Source organism: Perca flavescens, chromosome 20 (genome assembly GCF_004354835.1).
Source record: "Perca flavescens isolate YP-PL-M2 chromosome 20, PFLA_1.0, whole genome shotgun sequence".
Taxonomy (NCBI): Eukaryota; Metazoa; Chordata; class Actinopteri; order Perciformes; family Percidae; genus Perca; species Perca flavescens.
The window spans coordinates 6,019,650-6,041,441 of NC_041350.1; the positions used below are offsets into that span (position 1 = coordinate 6,019,650).

At 42.6% G+C, this 21,792-nt stretch overlaps 1 protein-coding gene across 1 annotated transcript in view; it reads right to left on the minus strand.

Annotated features, from left to right (window-relative positions):
• Nucleotides 1-21,792, minus strand: part of ccdc88c (coiled-coil domain containing 88C) — a 47,093-nt gene that overhangs the window by 24,220 nt on the left and 1,081 nt on the right. The window contains exons 2-6 of the mRNA XM_028566473.1: nucleotides 20,022-20,134; nucleotides 17,334-17,442; nucleotides 8,103-8,172; nucleotides 6,778-6,836; nucleotides 343-426 (exon numbers count right to left, since the gene is read on the minus strand). Coding sequence (XP_028422274.1) covers nucleotides 343-426; nucleotides 6,778-6,836; nucleotides 8,103-8,172; nucleotides 17,334-17,442; nucleotides 20,022-20,134 — 435 coding nt within the window. The remainder of the gene's footprint in view (nucleotides 1-342; nucleotides 427-6,777; nucleotides 6,837-8,102; nucleotides 8,173-17,333; nucleotides 17,443-20,021; nucleotides 20,135-21,792) is intronic.

Here is a 21,792-nt window from a genome sequence, read left to right on the forward strand (position 1 = left end):
ATCACATTCGTAACAAAATGGATAGTCTTTGAATTGATTACTGCTGGAGTCTGGAGATTACCACCGGAGTCCGTGAACAGCCAGAAAAAGCTCAAAGAGGACATTCATTATTCAATTCTGTACGTATTTAGGTTACACAATGACAACTGAACCGTTTCCATCACAACTGTGCAAACTCTGATGTTATGTTTTGTATTCGGCGTTGTCTTGCTAGTCTTTATAATTCATTTTCAGTGATGATTTCAGTGAAGTTGGGAAAACTCCACAACAAATATTGGAAATAGTGATCTACATTAATCACTGGTAGGTTTCTATTATAGGCTAGCATTGTGCTCTACTGACCTCCTGGATGTGGGAGACGATGGCAGCTTGGGTCTCTATGTCCAGCAGCTTGATCTTCTCGATCATCTCCTCCTTACGCTCACACTGAAAAACACACACAGTTTGGTTTTAATCATTTAAATAAAAAAATACTCACAAGCCCCCGGCTGAGCGCCGCTATGTTGGAGTTTACCCCGGTGGACGAGAGGGTCGCCTCCCTACGCCTGCGGGTTGTGGGGGGGAAAACTCTGACTGTTGTTTGGGCATATGCACCAAACAAGAGTTCGGAGTATTCGGCCTTCTTGGGAGACCTTGAGTGGAGTCCTGTATGGGGCTCCAGTGGGGGACTCCATAGTTCTGCTGGGGGACTTCAACGCACACGTGGGCAATGATGGAGACACATGGAGAGGCGTGATTGGGAGGAACGGCCTCCCTGATCTAAACCAGAGTGGTTGTTTGTTGTTGGACTTCTGTGCTAGTCATGGATTGTCTATAACGAACACCATGTTCGAACATAGGGATGCTCATAAGTGTACTTGGTACCAGAGCACCCTAGGCCAAAGGTGTCTGGAGGAGGCCCCTGTCCGACAGACTTTCAACTCACACCTCCGGCGGAGCTTTTCGTGCATCCCTGTGGAGGCTGGGGGCACTGAACCGGAGTGGACAATGTTCAAAGTTTCCATTGCTGAAGCCGCGGCTAGGAGCTGTGGTCTTAGGGTCTTAGGTGCCTCAAGGGGCGGTAACCCACGAACACCCTGGTGGACACCGGTGGTCAGGGAAGCCGTCCGACTGAAGAATGAATCTTTTCGGGATATGTTATCCCAGAGGACTCCGGAGGCAGTTGCAGGGTACCGAGGGGCCCAAAGGGCTGCAGCCTCTGCCGTGAAAGAGGCAAAGCAGCGGGTGTGGGAGAAGTTCGGAAAAGACATGGAGAAGGACTTTCGGTCAGCACCAAGGTGCTTCTGGAAAACCGTTTGCCACCTCAGGAGGGGGAAGCGGGGAACCATCCAAGCTGTGTACAGTAAGGATGGGACGCTGTTGACCTCAACTGAGGAGGTAATAGGGCGGTGAAAGGAGCACTTTGAGGAACTCCTGAATCCGACTAATATGCCCTCTATGGTAGAGGCAGAGCTGGAGGATGATGGGGGATTGTCGTCAATTTCCCTGGTGGAAGTCACTGATGTAGTCAAACAACTCCACAGTGGCAAAGCCCCAGGGATTGATGAGATCCGTCCAGAAATGCTTAAGGCTCTGGGTGTGGAGGGGTTGTCTTGGTTGACATGACTCTTCAACATTGCGTGGAAGTCTAGGACGGTGCCTAAGGAGTGGCAGACTTTCAAAAAGGGGGATCAGAGGGTGTGTGCCAATTACAGGGGTATCACACTTCTCAGCCTCACCGGTAATGTCTACTCCAAGGTGCTGGAAAGGAGGGTTCGGTCGATAGTCGAACCTCGGGTTGAGGAGGAACAATGCGGATTCCGTCCTGGTCGTGGAACAACGGACCAGATCTTTACTCTCGCAAGGATCCTGGAGGGAGCCTGGGAGTATGCCCAACCAGTCTACATGTGTTTTGTGGATCTGGAAAAGGCGCATAACCGGGTCCCCCGGGAGATACTGTGGGAGGTGCTGCGGGAGTATGGGGTGAGGGGGTCCCTTCTCAGAGCCATCCAATCTCTGTACAACCAAAGCGAGAGCTGTGTCCGGGTTCTCGGCAGTAAGTCGGACTCGTTTCAGGTGAGGGTTGGCCTCCGCCAGGGCTGCGCTTTGTCACCAATCCTGTTTGTAGTATTTATGGACAGGATATCGAGGCGTAGTCGGGGTGGAGAGGGGTTGCAGTTCGGTGGGCTGGGGATCTCATCGCTGCTTTTTGCAGATGATGTGGTCCTGATGGCATCATCGGCCTGTGACCTTCAGCACTCACTGGATCGGTTCGCAGCCGAGTGTGAAGCGGTTGGGATGAGGATCAGCACCTCTAAATCGGAGGCCATGGTTCTCAGCAGGAAACCGATGGAGTGCCTTCTCCCGGTAGGGAATGAGTCCTTACCCCAAGTGAAGGAGTTTAAGTACCTTGGTGTCTTGTTTGCGAGTGAGGGGACAATGGAGCGGGAGATTGGTCGGAGAATCGGCGCAGCGGGTGCGGTATTACATTCAATTTATCGCACTGTTGTGACGAAAAGAGAGCTGAGCCAGAAGGCAAAGCTCTCAATCTACCGGTCAGTTTTCGTTCCTACCCTCACCTATGGTCATGAAGGCTGGGTCATGACCGAAAGAACGAGATCCAGGGTGCAAGCGGCCGAAATGGGTTTCCTCAGGAGGGTGGCTGGCGTCTCCCTTAGAGATAGGGTGAGAAGCTCAGTCATCCGTGAGGAGCTCGGAGTAGAGCCGCTGCTCCTTCGCGTTGAAAGGAGCCAGTTGAGGTGGTTCGGCCATCTGGTAAGGATGCCCCCTGGGCGCCTCCCTAGGGAGGTGTTCCAGGCACGTCCAGCTGGGAGGAGGCCGCAGGGGAAGACCCAGGACTAGGTGGATGGACGTCCAGCTGGGAGGAGGCCTCGGGGAAGACCCAGGACTAGGGGGAGGGATTATATCTCCAACCTGGCCTGGGAACGCCTCGGGATCCCCCAGTCAGAGCTGGTTAACGTGGCTCGGGAAAGGGAAGTTTGGGGTCCCCTGCTGGAGCTGCTACCCCCGCGACCCGATACCGGATAAGCGGACGAAGATGGATCACTATTTAGAATATTATTCACCTTATGGTGGCAATGTACTGTATATAAGTACGGACCCTTATGGGTATATGTAGACGTGTATGTATGTATGTATGTATTTAGGTAATTGTATGCATGCATATGTAAACACACTGTATGTATGCATGCATGTATGTAGAAAGTTATCTGGGTAGGTGTATATGTTCTTTAGTTTTTTTTCTATAATTTAATAATTTATAAATTAGCACCTTGGTATAACTCCCAAACTCGCAAATTAAAACAAATCTCGCGAAACCTCGAATGTAAGTGGCGTTCCACAAAAGTGGAAGAATCCCGTTTGGATTGGCAAGAAAGTCTAAAAACCTATAGGAAGGCCCTAAGAAAGGCCAGATCAGACTATTACTCATCACTAATAGAAGAAAACAAGAACAACCCAAGGTTTCTTTTCAGCACTGTAGCCAGGCTGACAGATAGCCACAGCTCTACTGAGCCATCTATTCCTCTAGCTCTGAGTAGTGATGACTTCATTAAAATTATAACAATTAGAGATAAAATTCATCACCTTTTGCTCTCAACTTCTAACGGTTCACCTTTAAACGCAGTCGCTAGAAATAACGACTAGTCTCGACATATACTTAGACTGCTTTTATCCTATAGACCTTCAACAATTAATGTTAAAGATATCCTCAGCTAAGCCATCTACCTGTCTCTTAGACCCCATCCCAACGAGATTACCTAAAGAAGCGTTACCCGTGGTAAACACTTCATTACTAGATATGATCAATATGTCCTTATTAACAGGTTATGTACCGCAGTCATTTAAAGTAGCTGTGATAAAACCTCTTCTGAAAAAACCCACCCTCGATCCTGAGGTCTTAGCAAACTATAGACCTATATCTAACCTTCCCTTTCTCTCCAAGATCCTTGAGAAGGTGGTTGCTAATCAGTTATGTGATTTTCTACATAGCAATAGTTTATTTGATGACTTTCAATCAGGATTTAGAAAGCATCATAGCACAGAGACGGCACTGGTGAAAATTACGACCTTTTAACTGCTGCAGACAACTTGTCTTCATTCTTGTTTTACTAGATCTTAGTGCTGCATTTGACACTATTGACCATTCAATCCTGTTACAGAGATTGGAACACTTGGTTGGCATTAAAGGAATTGCTCTAAGCTGGTTTAAGTCCTATTTCTCTGATCGATCTCAATTTGTTAATGTTAATGATAAATCCTCTAAGTACGCTAAAGTTAGCCATGGGGTTCCTCAAGGCTCAGTGCTTGGACCAATTCTATTCTCCTTATATATGCTTCCTCTAGGCAATATTATTAGGAAACACTCAATTAACTTTCACTGTTATGCAGATGACACCCAATTATACTGTCAATCAAACCAGACGAAACCAGTCAGCTAGCTAAATTTCAAGCGTGCATTAAAGATATAAAATCCTGTATGACCTATAATTTTCTGATGTTAAACCCTAACAAAACTGAAGTTATTGTACTGGGACCTAAACACCTCAGAACCTCATTATCTAAAGACATAGCTGCTCTGGATGGTATTGCCCTGGCCTCCAGCACTACTGTCAGAAATTTAGGAGTTATTTTTGATCAGGATATATCCTTTAATGCCAATCTAAAACAAACCTCAAGAACAGCCTTTTTTCATCTTCGTAACATTGCCAAAATTAGGAATATCCTGTCTCAAAACGACACTGAAAAACTAGTCCATGCATTTGTTAGGTCCAGGCTGGACTATTGTAATTCCCTACTGTCAGGTTGCTCAAATAAGTCCCTTAAGACTCTCCAGCTGATCCAGAATGCTGCAGCGTGTGTTCTCACAAGAACTGAGAAAAGAGATCATATTTCTCCTGTATTAGCTTCTCTGCACTGGCTTCCTGTTGAATCCAGGATTGAGTTTAAAATCCATCTCTTGACCTACAAAGCTCTAAATGGTCTAGCACCATCATATCTAGAAGAGCTCCTAATACCCTATTGTCCCACTAGAGCACTGCTCTCCCAGAATGCAGAGTTACTGGTGGTTCCTAGAGTCTCTAAAAGTAGAATGGGAGCCAGAGCCTTCAGTTATCAGGCTCCTCTCCTATGGAACCAGCTCCCAATCTGGGTTCGGGGGGCAGAAACTGTAATCGCTTTCAAGAATGAACTTAAAACTCTTCTATTTGATAAAGCTTATAGTTAGGGAGTGAGAAGTTGCAGTGTTCACCTAACTGGCCCACTTGCTTCTCTTCATAATTGTTAGATTAATAATACATAACAAAGTAGAGGGAGGCAGGCCAGCCAAGCCCGATCCGGCAGGGGGAGAGTTCTAAGCCCGAAAAAGCTACCTCTCCTTATGACCTGTCTCTCTTAGTTACGCTGTTATAGTTACGCTGTTATAGTTCTAGACTGCCGGGGGACTTCCTTCCTTCCTTTGACACACTGAGCTGCTCTCTCCTCTCCCTTTCTATTACTATTACTATTTGTGTGTATCCCGTCCCAGAAATGCTTGTTACTAATCCTAGCTTCTGGGGAGTTTACTCCCCGGAGTCCTTATGTTTTTTCCCCCAGCGTATTTCCTTTGAGAACGTTGGCACCAAGATCCTGGTTGCAGCTGTCGCCGTGGTCCTGCTGCACTCCCTGCTGAGCTCAGCGGTGCCCTGCAATGTCATGCTGCTTCCTGCTGAACCCTGCAGCTTCCCGCTACATCCAGTTACTGTTCCATTATTAATGTGACTATTATTGCCACTGTTCATCACACCCCCAACCAGCCCGTCAGACACCGCCTACCAAGAGCCTGGGTCTGTCCGAGGTTTCTTCCCAAGAGGGAGTTTTTCCTCGCCACTGTCGCACTGCTTGCTCTTGAGGGAATTACTGTAATTGTTGGAATTGTTGGGGCTTTGTAAATTATAGAGTGTGGTCTAGACCTACTCTATCTGTAAAGTGTCTCGAGATAACCTATGTTATGATTTGATACTATAATTAAAATTGAATTGAATTGAATTGATTCATTCATCCTCCATCTGTATTTCCATTCATTGCTCCCTCGCGGCCTCCTTCCTGTAACCAGTAGAACCAGTACAGGTAGGGTGGGAGACAAAAGGAGGGAAGGGAGGGAAAGTAGATAGGAGGGAGTGATAAAAGGAGAAACCGAACAGCCACATGCAGATGGAAAAATGAAGGAAATAAAAAACACTTTTGTGGGTCAGAGCCATGGGAGAGGTGAAAATGAGAGACAACAAAGAGCTGAACGCACTAACACACAGACAGAGAAACCACTTGTGCCCAACCTCCCACATGACTAGCCCCTCCTCTTTAATTACAAGGTAACCCAAATAGTAACTCTTCACTCGCCATATCTGGCTGATTCTTGAATGAAATGAATTTGAAAAGAATAGATTTCAAAATAAACGTCTTAACTTAATTAAAGTATACAAATATTTACTTACATGTACTTATACAATAACATTTGTTATAGTGCCCTCGAGCAAAGCTCTCAAACCTTCAAACTAATGGTTATTACTGTATATATAAACCATTGATGCAACTCCACGTGCATTGTGATCCTGCAGTCCCACCCTGCACCTTATCAGCAGGCACACCGTACGGCTGTGCTCAGACATGCAAAACTTAATAGACACAAATACACTTCCTGCTGTGAGACTGGGTGGTACAGTAAGCTGCTGTGTTTGGGCATGTGTATGTGTGTGAGATCTAGTGTGTGTGATCATGTGTGCGTGAGCATGTGTGTGTTACCTGGACGGCACAGCCTAGTAGCAGCAACAAAAGTCTTTTCAGCTCCTCCATGCTTTTAGCTGGAGGAAACAAAACACAGAGACGTGCTGTATATCAGACACATGCTAACATGTAACACTTTTCGGAGAAGAGTAGAGAGCACAAAGCACTTCAAATCCAAGAAACCACGATACTGCCGAATAAAAGTGAAAATGAAAAGTCACTTCAAGAAAAAAGTTGAATAAAAGTCACACAGCAGGTCTTTGAATATAACGTTTGAAGAAACAATCTATAGGTTGATGGTGATTGAGACTGTTCCATACATCAGGCAGTGTTACAGTATACTATGCTACAGCTAACTTTTCACTGCTGACTACTACAAACTCTCTATTGTTATTTAATTGAATCACAATTTAACAGAAACGGAACAGTTTCGAACTCTGTGAAGATGCAGCTAATATCGACACCTTTAATCTGTATACTACTACATCTGCCACAGTGACTATCTCAAAGTAGACTTTAGACATTTATATATTATTTATTGGTGCTCATTGCCTGCACGCACTGAATCATTTTTTAAGTGTTTTCCCCCTTAGGGTTGGTTTCTTGCAAAGGTAAAAAAGGATGCAATTTGAACTTGGGTTCAACAAATTACCACACCAAGACACCTGGTATTCCCTTCACTACATATTTAACTTCAAAACTATTAAATAGTAAATTTATAAATCAGCTAATCACCTAATATGCATGCCTACTCAAGATGGCTGCCTCGGGGTGTTTTGTTTTCATCTCCTAAAAATCAGGGAAACAACCCCAGCTGATTTATTTCCCACTTTTCTCTCATTATCTGTGGATTGATATATTCCTTGATCAATATTTTGCACATCCTGCACAACAATGTACAGTTTTTGTTGTAATGTGTCTATTATATATGTACTTGACTGTACTTTGCCATTATTTGTATTTCTACTTAATGTTTATTGTTTATTTTATGCACCAAACACCAAAGCAAATCCCTTGTAAAATACTTTGCAACAGCCCTTATTTTTATTCTAAAAGAAGAAGAAGAAATATGCATACATTTTTTTTTAACTACCTCAGTACAGGCCTTGGAAACTGAGACCAGTATTAAGTCCTGGGATTAAAGGGAAGGAAATAACTACTCACAATTGTGGTGAATGTAAATATATAAATAAAAGGTTAATGAGGACCATCCTAACACACAGTACAGGCATAAGTGAGTGTTTTGTTCCATAGGAAGATATATTAAAGCACAGACAAGGAGGAAGTGGAAATATGTAGCACTTCATTCATGTTAGGGTTTATGATGTGTGGAAGTGTGTTACCTGATATTGGATCCTTGGCGATGCAGAGGATGTTAGGAAGGGGCATGACTATTAACTGCTGTAAGTTCTCCTGTAGCACAGACGATGAGGTTGGTGGGACATGGAAAAAAAGAACAAACATTTTCAATGTTATGGTCATAATAATAACCTTACAAAAGGCAGTGTTACTGGGCACCCAGATAGCTCAGTTGGTAGAGCAGGCGCCCATATATAGAGGTTCACTCCTCGACCTGTGGCCCTTTGCTGCATGTCGTTCCCCCCTCTCTCTCCCCTTTCATGTCTTCAGCTGTCCTGTCAAATAAAAGCCTAAAATGCCCCCCAAAAAAAAGGCGGTGTTACTGACAACAAGCACTGCACAAGCACTGCACAAGCACTAGAAACTGTTCATCAGAAGGCAACCGGCAGGCAACTAAAGCATTAAGTTGGGTCCTTGTCGCAAAAGCACAATGAAATTTTATTAGACCTGAAAGCCACTGTTTTTTTGAGGCCGATATCCATATTTGAGAATGAAAAAAAATAAAATAAAAATATATGGGCAAATATTCATTTATAACATAAACACAACATTTTCAAAGAATTGTGATCAAGATATGTAGTGATCGGGGACATTTTATGGTTGAAAAAATTAACTTTTTTTTTTTTCAAACAGAACATTGATTGATGCAGGACATCAATAGTTTCTAAAAATTGTTTCAAGTAAGATTCTTACCACTAGTGGGGAAAAATCTAATGTGTTACATATTAAATATTGTTTTTTACCAGGGGAAACGAATCAAAGTCCAGCCACCAACTGACCCTGACTTGTGCACCTACGTGTCGTGTGTGTGTTTGTGTGTGTGTGTGTGTGTGTATCTAGGCAAGCAGCCAACAGGAAACACCCTGCTGTCGATGTGTGTGTGTGTGTGTGTGTGTGTGTGTGTGTGTGTGTGTGTGTGTGTGTGTGTGTGTGTGTGTGTGTGTGTGTGTCTCTGTCTCTGAGTCAGGATAAAAACAGCCCACTAGGAGGGAATGCTTTCCATTCCAGAATATCCTCTCCTGTCTCCAGAAACACACCCAATTGTCCAGAAGGGCAGAGAATAAATACACTTTAAACAAATATCTTACCAACTCTAATAAATCAAATGCAATCACAGAAACTAGTGCATGTGGGGAGACAGAGGTGCAGTGTCTTTATCCGAACATGTAATTTGACTGCCAAAGCAAGTTGTTTTGAGATTAGGAAACATGACAGGGGAATAAGGTCACATAGAAAGACATTAGGTTTACAGAAAGGACACATGGGAGGAGACATACGGATGACCCCTGGCAAAGGAAAAGGTGTGTTAGTGTAGCGGTTTTGGAACGAGGGAAGTGACTGTCAGCAGGGAAGCGCTGGCTGGAATAATACACTTAAAAACACACCTGCACACAGTCTCCCACGCACGCAGATATCAAAATTGCGTTGCGAGTTCGAAAACCCCATTCCCATTTCATAGACTGCCACTGTACATTAGGTCACGGTCACAACTTTTTTGAGATATCAAGCTCTGGTCTAGAGTGTCATCTGCTAACCAGGCAAATAAATGCTAAGATCGGCTTACACCAACAACAACCGAGCTGCAGGGACTTTGAGGTAGCGAGTGCAGAGGTAGTGCAATACCTGCAGATACTGTTACACTGGCCTATACACCATGGGGTAATGAGAGACCACACACACACACACACACACACACACACACACACACACACACACACACACACACACACACACACACAGTGAATAAAACATGTGGGCTGGCTACCAGATGTCTTTAAGGCACAGCGGGAGTTCGGCTGAAACCCGTCGTCAGTCTGGAAGCTTTGTCACAAAGTTTGTTTCATAAAGACACACTGCAGATTAAGTCAACGATAGCCAATTACTAAACACCTAAAATATGATTTCAAGGAGACAGCGAGATGCCATTTACATGAGATGTTCGTGGTTCTATAGTCCATTACTATGATTGACCGATACTGTTGGCTGCTGTAAAATTATATTTACTTTCTTCCGGTAATGGCTAGACAGGTCGTGTTTCTCTCCTCCACTGAACTTCAGTTCCTGTTATATACATAATTTGTAACCACAATAAAGACAATAACATAATTTCAACAAAAAAAAAAAAAAAAGATGTCAGATGTCGTCTGCAACAGGAAAATCAAGCGAAGCTTGCAAAGAGGCTGGAATCTAAAATATTAGACTTTGGATGGCTAAGGACAGTGGGGAAGCTGAAGCTAACACGATGCCCGATGACGAGCCTGCTAAAAATGGCGAAGAAGAAGGAATAAAGAGCATAGCAATTCTCGAAGCTATCAAAGATCTGAAGGCTGACTTTTCAAACAGATTTGACGGAATATTGGTTGCAGTTGAAAGAGTGAGGAAGGAGAGTGTACGGAGCCAGCGTATTTTACCAGTACTTCGAATACGGAAGATGAAGTGGTAAGCTGCCAGGCTGAGGCCATTTTTAAGTTATTTTAATACCGGCACATCTTTAATGGGGAGGAAAGAGAGAGAAGTTCTGTTGAGTTAAATCTGTATGGTTTGTTTAGGTTGATGTTTCTACTTGGAAAAAAAGATGGCTAAGGTCAGTGCTAACTAGCCCTTTGTTTATTGTAGATGAGCTAGACAGACATACACCACCTGGACCTGTGTTGCGTATAATTGTGGTGTATATGTTTTTTGTTGTTGTTGCAAGCATTATGTACGTCACTAATTAAATACTAACAGTGTGAATAAGGTAAATTTCAATCTCTGATCAAAATGCACTCTGTTTGACTTTAAGGGCCCTATTTTAACGATCTAAGAGCACGGCTTAGCATGCAATAAACCAATCAGTGTCATCTCCCATTCCCTTTAAAAGCCAGGTGCGTTTGGACCTTGGCGCATTGCTATTATGATGGCAGATTTGCACCGTAATATTTTTATTTGTAATCTTTTGTGTGTTTGTGTGCTGCTGTGTGTGTGTAACAAGCATAGTGTGCACGCGCTGTGCATAAGCCTAAGCACATTTTACTAATTTGCTGTTAAAATAACAATAAAATGCTGCGTTATTGACTTTAAACGAGTATTTCTTGGTCAATGGCACAATCACTTCCCGCTGCCAAGAATGCACCTGAACACACCTCCCTGTAAGACCAGCACGCCCATGGGCGCAAAGATGGGGCGCAGGTGCATTTGCTATTTAAACAACGTGGCCATTGGACGGGAAATTGACAACTGCGTCGGTCTTAAACTAGCAAAGACACTTGCGTCGGGCTTTGCGCCGTGCTGCGCCGGGTGCAAGATAGGAGAGTGTGTGTGTGTGTGTGTGTGTGTGTGTGTGTGTGTGTGTGTGCACTAGTGATAGCTCAGATGATCTATAAATAATCTCCCGCTGCAACATCACCAGCAGGATCTAACACAGGATCTAACACTTAAAAGGGATCAATACAGCCTGCTACATGACCCATTTAGACACGCACACATACACACAAGGCCTAAATCCATGGCCCACAAACGCACTGGGCTCACATTTCTAATCCGAGATCAATAAAATGATGGCAGCTAACAGCAGATCTGACTTTAACTAAGCTGCTAAGTTCTGTGTTTCACAACTTTCTCCACTTTAAAAATCCAAATCAAAACCCATTCCTCTCCTCCTTAGAAGCTCTGATCCATAGTGAAGGCACAGTAATGACAAACCAGCTGATTTTTCTGGGACTATCATGGCTTTGGAGCTGGACCTCGCCCTGCGGCGCGGCCAAAAAGACAACTAGAAAACAACTAAACAGGACGGAAAGGCTACTCAGATCACACCGTGAAGCAACCAGAAGCGCTATTCCAAGTGAATGCTCTTGGTCACTCCTTTTCTTTCCTTTCTTTTTTTCTACTGAATAAAGGGAACATTAGCACTGTGTCTCGGAGCCCCCAGTTCTTCCCCTCTGCCAAAAACCTGGGGATGGCCACATAAACACACACAGTACATTAACTTAGATCAAAAACAAAAGGGAACACTACTCTCTAATAACCTCACGGTGGAACCTCTTTCCCCAGAACACAAAACAGCAATCGTTCCCGACAGTGGCTGGCAATAAAACCCTGTCGACGAATTTGACCAGGGTCAACATCGTGTGGTGTGTGTGTGTGTGTGTGTGTGTGTGTGTGTGTGTGAAGTAGGCCAGAGGATATGGAGTTCAAAACATCTCATGTAGGCTCAGGGTTTTGTTCTGCAGTTCCCACGGTAACCAAGGAGGAGTAAAGCGAAAGGAAAGGGGCACAAGAAAGAGAGCAGGGGCGGGTCCTGCCTAAGTTAGCCTTCTACACAACAATGAAATCTCTTTCACATGAGCCAGAGAGCTGTCCCACCCAGACATTGTGGAAGTATTACAGAGACTCTCGGTTGGATAGAATGAGTACAAAAAAAGTTCTAAAAACCAATACTGTCCTTCCTGGTTTTTGGTCAATAAAATGTCAGAAAATGTATAAAAAATAAAATTAAAAAAAAAGTCAATCAGTGTTTCCCAAAGTCCAAGATGACGTCCTCAAATGTCTCGTTCTGTCCACAACTTAAAGATATTCAGTTTACTGTCACAGAGGAGAGAAGAAATTAGGAAATATTTAAATTTAAGAAGATAATTCTTACTTTATTTCATAAAAAATTACTCAAATTGAATAATGTTTTATCAAAATTTCATTTTGAGGTGACAAAAGAGGTTGCTTGTATTGCTTGCCATTGACAGCCTGCAAATAAGTGTAATCTGACCAACCTACAGATAAGGCATCCCTTTTTTCCCAACAATTAATTTCTTTGTCATTTGGTCCTGTCACTGTAGCACTGTCTGTGTCAATTTTTATTATTTATTACCGCCTATCCCTAGCACGGAAATCTGTATCTGTTTTAATGTAAAATTAAGCTTATTTTCAATGGTTAACATGTTGTGACATGAGGATGTATCCTATTTTAAGGAGTATTATATAAAGTGATAATTGAAGAAGTAGGTATACTATGAACTGGAGCTGAAACAAATATTCAATCAACCAATTAGTTAATTGACAGAAATAATCAGTTAATCGATTGTTAAAATTGTTGAAGTCATTTATCAAGATAAAAGATGCCAGACATTCCCCAATGACTTCTCCAGTCCATAAGGATTTGGTAAGGTTTTTGAGGTTTCCCGTTTACGATTATATTAAACAATGTAAATAGTAACCCTCACATTTTAGAAGCTGTAACCACCAAATGATTTTTTTTATTCTGTCTCAAATTTCTGATTAATTTTCTGTTGATCAATGAATCAGTTACTTTTTCCAGCATTTGGGTAAAACAGTCAGACGGAAAACCCAGCAAGAGTGTGAAAAGAGTAAATAGCTTAGTATTCAGAGCTAGTGATATCAGGTTACTGTGCTCTGTACAACAGAGAGGGAACAGAAGGGAGGTAAGAGACACCCCCTCCTTACACACACACACACACACACACACACACACACACACACACACACACACACACACACACACACACACACACACACACACACACACACACACACACACACACACACACACACACACACACACACACACACACACACACACACACACACACACACACACACACTTTGTCTCTGGGGAGACTAGGAGAAGTCACTGGACCCGCTTGTATGTCTGCTGAGACATCATCTAATTAGGAGAAAGCCAACGCCTAGCCCCTTATGAACAGTTGTATATATGTGTGTGTGTGTGTGTTCTGTTCTTGCAGCTGATCCTAAATTAAACTAAGTGGCATTCTGAGGCTCATAACTGAATGATTTAAGGTGTGTGTCCATGTGCATGTGTGTGGTTGAGTGTATGTTAAAACCAGCGTATTTGACTGTGGTTGGAGCTTAATCATCATGGACAGATTACCCCATATAGCCCAAAATGACCCACTTGTGTACACACACAACAGTCGACAGCTGAGGTGACAGCAGACGTGGTCTTTATTGTGTCCGATTTGCATCAGCTACACATGATCAATGCTTTACTGAAGTATTCTGTATTATCTTTCCTTTTGGTAGCTAAATGAACCAGATTACAGGCCTCTTCCATAAATCGTGCGTACACACAATTTGATCTTAAGAGGTGTACTGTACTGTCATACACTTTAGGTGGGTAAGGATTAGATTTCTGAGCAGCCGTATGTAAAACTACAATTGTTAGAAAAATTATGATAACATTCCACTTTTCTGTTAATATTAAACTGTTTGCATAATAGAAAACCAAAATACTGCTTGCACTCTCACGAGATAACATGGGAGCCACTGACTGACCTTGTGGGAAGCACCAGAGATAAAGACGTACTCGACTCTTTATTATGACTCCATTTTACTCATAAAAAAGCTGTTGTTGAAGGCTTTAGTCAGTCATTTTCTGTACTTATGCAGTGAGTGCTGTAAAACTGACTCTACTTGCAAGTAAATGAACTTTGAGAAAATGTAAGTGATTCTGTCCAGTCCTTGATAAATAATAATCTTAAAGGTCCCATGACATGGTGCTCTTTGGATGCTTTTATATTGACCTCAGTGGTCCGCTAATACTGTATCTGAAGTCTCTTTTATATAGACCTTAGTGGTCCCCTAATACTGTATCTGAAGTCTCTTTTATATAGGCCTTAGTGGTCCTCTAATACTGTATCTGAAGTCTCTTTTATATAGACCTTAGTGGTCCTCTAATACTGTATCTGAAGTCTCTTTTATATAGGCCTTAGTGGTCCTCTAATACTGTATCTGAAGTCTCTTTTATATAGACCTTAGTGGTCCTCTAATACTGTATCTGAAGTCTCTTTTATATAGACCTTAGTGGTCCCCTAATACTGTATCTGAAGACTCTTTTATATAGACCTTAGTGGTCCCCTAATACTGTATCTGAAGTCTCTTTCCCGAAATTCAGCCTTGGTGCAGAATTACAGCATCTAGAGCCAGTCCCACAATGAGCTTTCCTTAGGATGTGCCATTTCTGTGTCTGTAGCTATTAAGGGGGAGAGAGGGGGGGGCAAGGTGGAGGGTGGGCAAAGCAGAGAAAGGGGAGGTAACCTTGCTCCTTATGACCTCATAAGGAGAAGATTCCAGATTGGCCCATCTGAGCTTTCATTTTCTCAAAGGCAGAGCAGGATACCCAGGGCTCGGTTTACACCTATCGCCATTTCTAGCCACTGGGGACCACAGGCAGGCTGGGGGAACTCATATTAATGTTAAAAAACCTCATAAAGTGACATTTTCATTCCAATGGGACCTTTAACAACAACCGTGATCACAGACAACAATGAACAGGTCTACCTGAAGGAAGTAGAGGTCAGGAGAGCAACCTACTCGTGAATGTCAGCAAGACTAGAGAGATGAATGTGGAATTTTGGAAGAAGCAGGGAAGGAACTACGCCCCAGTTAATATCAATGGGTACTCGGCGGAAAGGTTGGACAATTTCAAAGACATTGGTGTCCACATCACCAAGGGTCTGACCTAGGCACTGCATACCGACTCAGTGGTGAGAAAGGCAAGGCGGAGACTGTTTCACCTCAGACGCCTGAGAATATTCTAGGTATCCCCTCAAATACTGAGCAATCACTACTCCTGCATCATTGAAAGCGCCATGGCGGGGAACATCACGGCCTCGTACGGAAACAGCACCGAACAGGAGCGCAAGGCCCTGCAGAGAGTGGCAATAGGTGGTGCTCTACCCTGCCTAAAAGATTTTTTTTACACCAGGCGCCGCAAGAAAAAACGCTGAGAGAATCATTAAAGATCCAAACCACCCGGGAATAGCCTATTCTCCCTGTTGAGGTCAGATGAAAGGTACCGATTACACCAGGCCAGCACTGAGAGGCTTAGGAGGAGCTTCTACCCTCGGGCCACTAGGATCTATTAAATGCATACGTTTATTGAAATTGTATTGTAATTGAAATTGTAACTGAAATTGTATTTTTAATTACTTCACATGACAAAATAAATGGACTGATTGATTGACATGACCACATGGTGTAGTATTACAGAGACACAACTAAATAAATAATGTCCCTGAGGGGATCAATAAAGTATTCTGATTCTGAGAGAGGAATGACATATTCACAAATGCCTCATAAGAGGAGTGTTGGCAATGACAAATGTGTGTTTTGAACTGTCCTTAATTCGAGCATTTTGAGTATTGATGCCAGGCCCATGATGTAATGTGACCATTCCCTCAAAGCTAATCTGAGCTCCTTGGTTGGATACATAAATCCTTTGTGCATGTGTGTGTCTGCACACAGTGTGTCCTTTGTATAAATCAGTGATAAGGTGCTCAGATACAGTTGATTTGGCTGAGCTGCAGTCATGTCCTGTTGACACACACACTTACTCTGAGTTCTAACCCCACACAGTGGTGGGAGTGTATTGCTTGCATGTAGTAAGCTACTTTGATACAATATGGAAACTATATACTGTATATATATATTCACTTTTGCCTGCATTCTAGGACAAGAAGGTTAGAAGCGAGGTAAGACGCATGAAACACAATAAGTGGTCTGAAAGAATCTCAGCCAGCCAGAGTGCAGTGTCGCTACGCGCGGCCGTTGACTGTGTTTACGCGATGCTAGTTAACATTTAATTCATTGAATAATCTGAAAACGACACCAGGCTGCAACAGTATAACCAGATCTCTATAAACATCAGACTGCTCGGTTAGAACTCGGCTCAGCCAGACTGGGAAGCCCTACAAGTCCTCCGGCTCATTTGAATGCGTGCAGAGCGTGTTCCGCGGCAGTAGGGACCACAGGGGACGCCGGAAAATATGCAGAGGCTATGCAGCAAAAAGTTGAAACCAAAACTTTTGGATATATGCAAACCGACGTCACGCTGCAGGGGCCAATCACATTGCCTTTGATAAGATAAAACACAATGCAGTGTGTAAAAGGTGCAGCAAAATGCTAACACCGTAGGGAACACAATAGAAAATGGGCCATTTGACACTCACACACAACCGTGCATTAATCGCCTCAATCTCTGACAGAGACTCAAACCAAGGAATGATTCAGTAATATTGGTAAGAATTCTACATGATACTAGAAAAAAAAAAAAATGGAGCAATTGATTAGCAGATGATATACTAATTCTACTTGGTTAAGATTTTTTTTTTGCATGGGTGAAAAATAAATGATAATCTGGAATCCTGCTTGTCGACTGTGGTGCAGTTAGACCCATGAACGTTTCCCATCGTGTGTGTGCATACCTGGTAGTACGTCCTGATGTGTCTGGTAAGAACAGTCAGGTTGTGAAGGCGAAGCGACACATCATTGTTCACATTCTTGTTCAGCCTCTGATGGGTTGGGCTGGGGTCACTATGGAGACACACACAAACCACAGGAGCACTTAGATAGACGTTACTTATTTCCCCTTAAGACAAAGATCATATTACACACTCACACCAACACACACATCCCAAGTGCAGGGCAACTTTTGTGTTGGGGAAAGATTTACGCTCACATCGATACACATCACAGCCTGTGCCAGGCTGATTTGCATGTGAACAGGGGGTGTAACGCGGTCTGGCTGACCTACTATGACTGGCATGACGTCCGTCCGTTTGATGGTGAAACTATTCTAAATATAGACGCAAGAGGCAATGATCGGGGTCCATGCAGATTGCGAGCATTTGGATGGGCTGGATTTTTTTTTTTTTTTTTATAATTCATTGTTGTGGCCGGGTTGGATCAGTGGCAAAGCAGAAGCACATGTACTGAGAGGTTTATGCCGCAGAGGTCCTGGGTTCGAATCCGAAATTAAAGGCAGAAAAGCCCCAAAAAAAACAATGATAATTATTCATTTTCATGATGTGTTTCACATGACTACATTTGTAGCCATTTTGATAAAAATTGATTGGCTTATATAATTTAAACAGATTAATGTATCAAAATATCTTAAATAACTTAAGATCAGTTAAAAAAATCATACAAAATGTTCACAGGTTACAATAGGCAATCTTCAACTTAATATGACCTCACTGACCACTTGATAATACACCACATGCACGAATTGCCAAATTGTTGGCAAGTCGGCTCCCTGGGGATTCCAACCCTTGAGCTTTGTATCCTCCGCTTTTTTAACAATTTTATTTATTTCCTACATTATCATTCACAATGTACTCCAATTGCTTTTGGTGCTTCCACTTCAGCCGAAACTTTAACCGACATATTTTTTTCCTGGTATATATACTTCAAGTTGCACCAATTTCTTTGAGGAATTCCACTTCCATTGACACTTCTAACTCAATTCATCACTTAACACCATTTTAACTCCTAACCTTTTCTAATGTTTCAACAACAGCTCATTATCAGCAACAAGCATGCTAAATTTACTTCAGGAAATATATCCTTTCCTAGTTTTATTCCTAGTCAACAAGTCAGTCAAACTAACAGTCAATTAAAGATTGCCGCATTAAATTGCCATATAATTGCAAATTTCTGCCCCAGCTCAGTTAAAAGGTTAGAGAGAATAATAGGCTTACAGACTGACCGATGGAACAGATGACTGGTTCTCTGACTGACTGATCTCGGAGTGGCTTTCCTGTAATATTCCTCATGCCTCCTCCTCTGTAACCCACTTTCCCATAACCCCCTGCACCCCCCCAGCCCCCCACCCTTGTTAGCCTAGCCTACATTCAGTGTGTGAAGAACAATAGCGTGATTATCATTGTTTCTGAAGACAATAACATATGACATGTGGTCTGATTGGGGCCAGAGTGCCGTCTGGATGGGAGGAGATTTAGATTCCACACAAGTAGGTATGTTTCAGTTTTATTGTTGTGGACAGTATTAGCGCTGTCTGCCCAAACCAGAAAGAATTAAAAGGATAAGCCGGACAATATTCTATATCTTTGATTGTCAACAAATCCTATGAAAAGACCAAAACCAGCAATGAATGGATGCATCCTACTAACAAGCATTGTGTGTGTGTTTGTGTGTGTATCCAAAGCCTGACATATTGTATTCCTCAGATCACACTGGGTAATATGCTTCTTAATTACCATGAGGTTTGCATGTTTTTTTTGCATAAAAACTGTCATAGTTACAAAACCTGGATATTGTCACAGCATGCTCATAGTATGCAAGTAACGTAATGTAAGTCAAACCATAGTCTGCTGTCTGAAATGTACATCCTGCACTCACGTTACATCATCTTCACAGCTGCGACTGATTCTCTCGGTGCATTGACAGCTTTCTGATTTATTGTATCTGGATATATTGTTGCATAAACTGAATCTGTTAAGAGTTGTCGCACCACACGCTTACCAGAGGTAAGAGTAATTGAGTAACTCTTACAGTAAGAATTATGGCCAATGAGGTCTTAAAATAAATAAAATGTTTATACATTTTCTTTTACATCCATAATGTAAGTTGAGTAAAGATAATGGAAGTAAATTAATTTAATTATAGATATTACAAATAAGCTGTTTTAAAATGGAGCAAGAAGTCACACAGTAAGAAGAAATAAAACATTTTGATGAATCGATTGTGCATCGATGATCGTTTAAAATAATCGCATTGTAGCCCTCCGAATCGGATTGTGAGGTGCCTTGAGATTCTCACCCATGACTTTTGTGTGTCTGCAGCTGTGTAACTCCTGAGACAAAGTGACAGCAGCTCAGTTCTAAAGGGACTGTTAATGATCTAACGTTTGCTCTCTACTGGATCTCTCGATGCAGATTTCAGCACATCTGGCGGTGAAACTTGCACCCTGAAACCAGCGAGTCAGGATGTGGTCGCGCAAACACACTTACACAGACACACACAGGAAACGCTGGATTAACTCACTTACCGTTCATATAACCCAGTCCAGAGACACAATAACACACACCAAAGGTTTTTCACTGACTCATGCAATAGAACATTAAACTCTCACTCTGTGAGGCGTCACCTACATGTGTGTCATGATCTTGTGCAGAAAGACGCCATTCACCAGCTCCATGAACATGTTGACCCGCTCCTCTGAGCCGGCTTCGTCACACGAACCCAAAGGACCCAGCGTCCGCACCTAGAGGCAGAAAGAGACGTCAAGAACATCGCACCAACAAGTATAAAGTGAGCACTCGATAAACACTTGATGTTTTTCCTTCCAACTCAATATGCTGGTTGACGTCCTGTTGAATTCTCAATCAAGATTTCTAAATCATGTTAAATCAACTGGGTATCTTTCAAAAGGGGCGCAGCAACAGCTACAGCGTTTTAGGGCTGCCCCTTCTAAGACGATTAGTCGACTAATCTGTCGTTTTGGTCTTAGTCGACTAAGATTATTATGAGCAAATCTCTGGTAAACAAGATATAAAGTGGTGCATTTGCATGATTCTTTGTGGAGAATCTCAGTTTTACAGTAATGTAAATGTGATATACAAAGTATAGACAGGTGGTGCATAGACAGGACAAAAAATATAGTGCAGTGTAGACAGTAGTGTACAGTTGGTTAACAGAAGGTGGTTTGGAGTAATATCAATTAAATATAAATATAAATGTGTGCAGTGTATTAGCAGTTACCTTCTAAGAGCAGAATAAATATGGCTATGTAATGTGAACAATGTTCAACATGTACAGATATGTGCAATGTGGTAGCAGTAACATTATAATAGTAGTAAGAATAATATAGATAGATGCAGTGTATTAGCAGAATATATTATAAGAAAAACAGAATAAATATAGATATTCAGTATGAACCATATAGACAACTGACTAATTGATTAGTCGACAAAATCGTGTCAATGGGCTACGAATTATTTTGGTCGAGGACAGCCATGCAGCGTTTCCTTGCTGAGCTGCAGCTGAACATGCATCTTTGCACAAAACGAGGCCTGTGGATTCCCCCCCAAGTGGATTACATTACATTGATATTATGTTTGGAGGGCATCTCTACGTGGCCAGTATCGACAGCAGGAACAGAACAACCCTCACAATGTACACATGGGCATGTCAGCAATGTTTTAAGATAGACTTTACGGCTGTACTGGAATTAAAACGCCACAGACAGCACATTTTTATGTTTATTCGGGGGTGGTGGGGGAGTGTTTGTTGAGAGTAATGCCCTCTCTCTTTTTGAGCAACGCCCTGCTCATGCTCACACAGTGACACAGCTGGAAGGTGTCCAGTACAACCACAGTCTGATCTGCTGCTGGCCACAGGAGAAAGCACTACTCTTTCATTTTTCTCCCTCACCCATACATGCCCTAAAACCATAGAGATTATATCGGCAACCTTCTGGTCACAAAATCCATTTCTTTAACGTTGGGAGATGGAAATAAAAGAAGAAAAAAACCAGAATGCGAATCGGGTAGCAGCTAGTCACTTTCCATGTGTCAGCTTTCTACGGCGTGGCTGTGTTAATTGTGTTGTGTTTGTCTGAGTCCAACAAAGATGGGGGGGGGGAAACAATGGTTGGCCAACCGGTCAGGTCAACATGATGGGGTTACAGAGAAACAGGAAGTACCAATAAGTTAGATAACCTGTTGACTGCTCTGTGGGTTGTCATACTCTGGGATGGCCAGCTGGGAGATTAAACTGGGTCCCAAGTAAACTCTGAAGACACTGACATCTATAGCACTAGGGAATGAATATGTTTAATGGTATTTTTTAATGGTGTGTTTTTAACACATTGGCCCCTTGGACATGCAAGACAGCTAAAATTATTCAGAAAGTGAAAATATG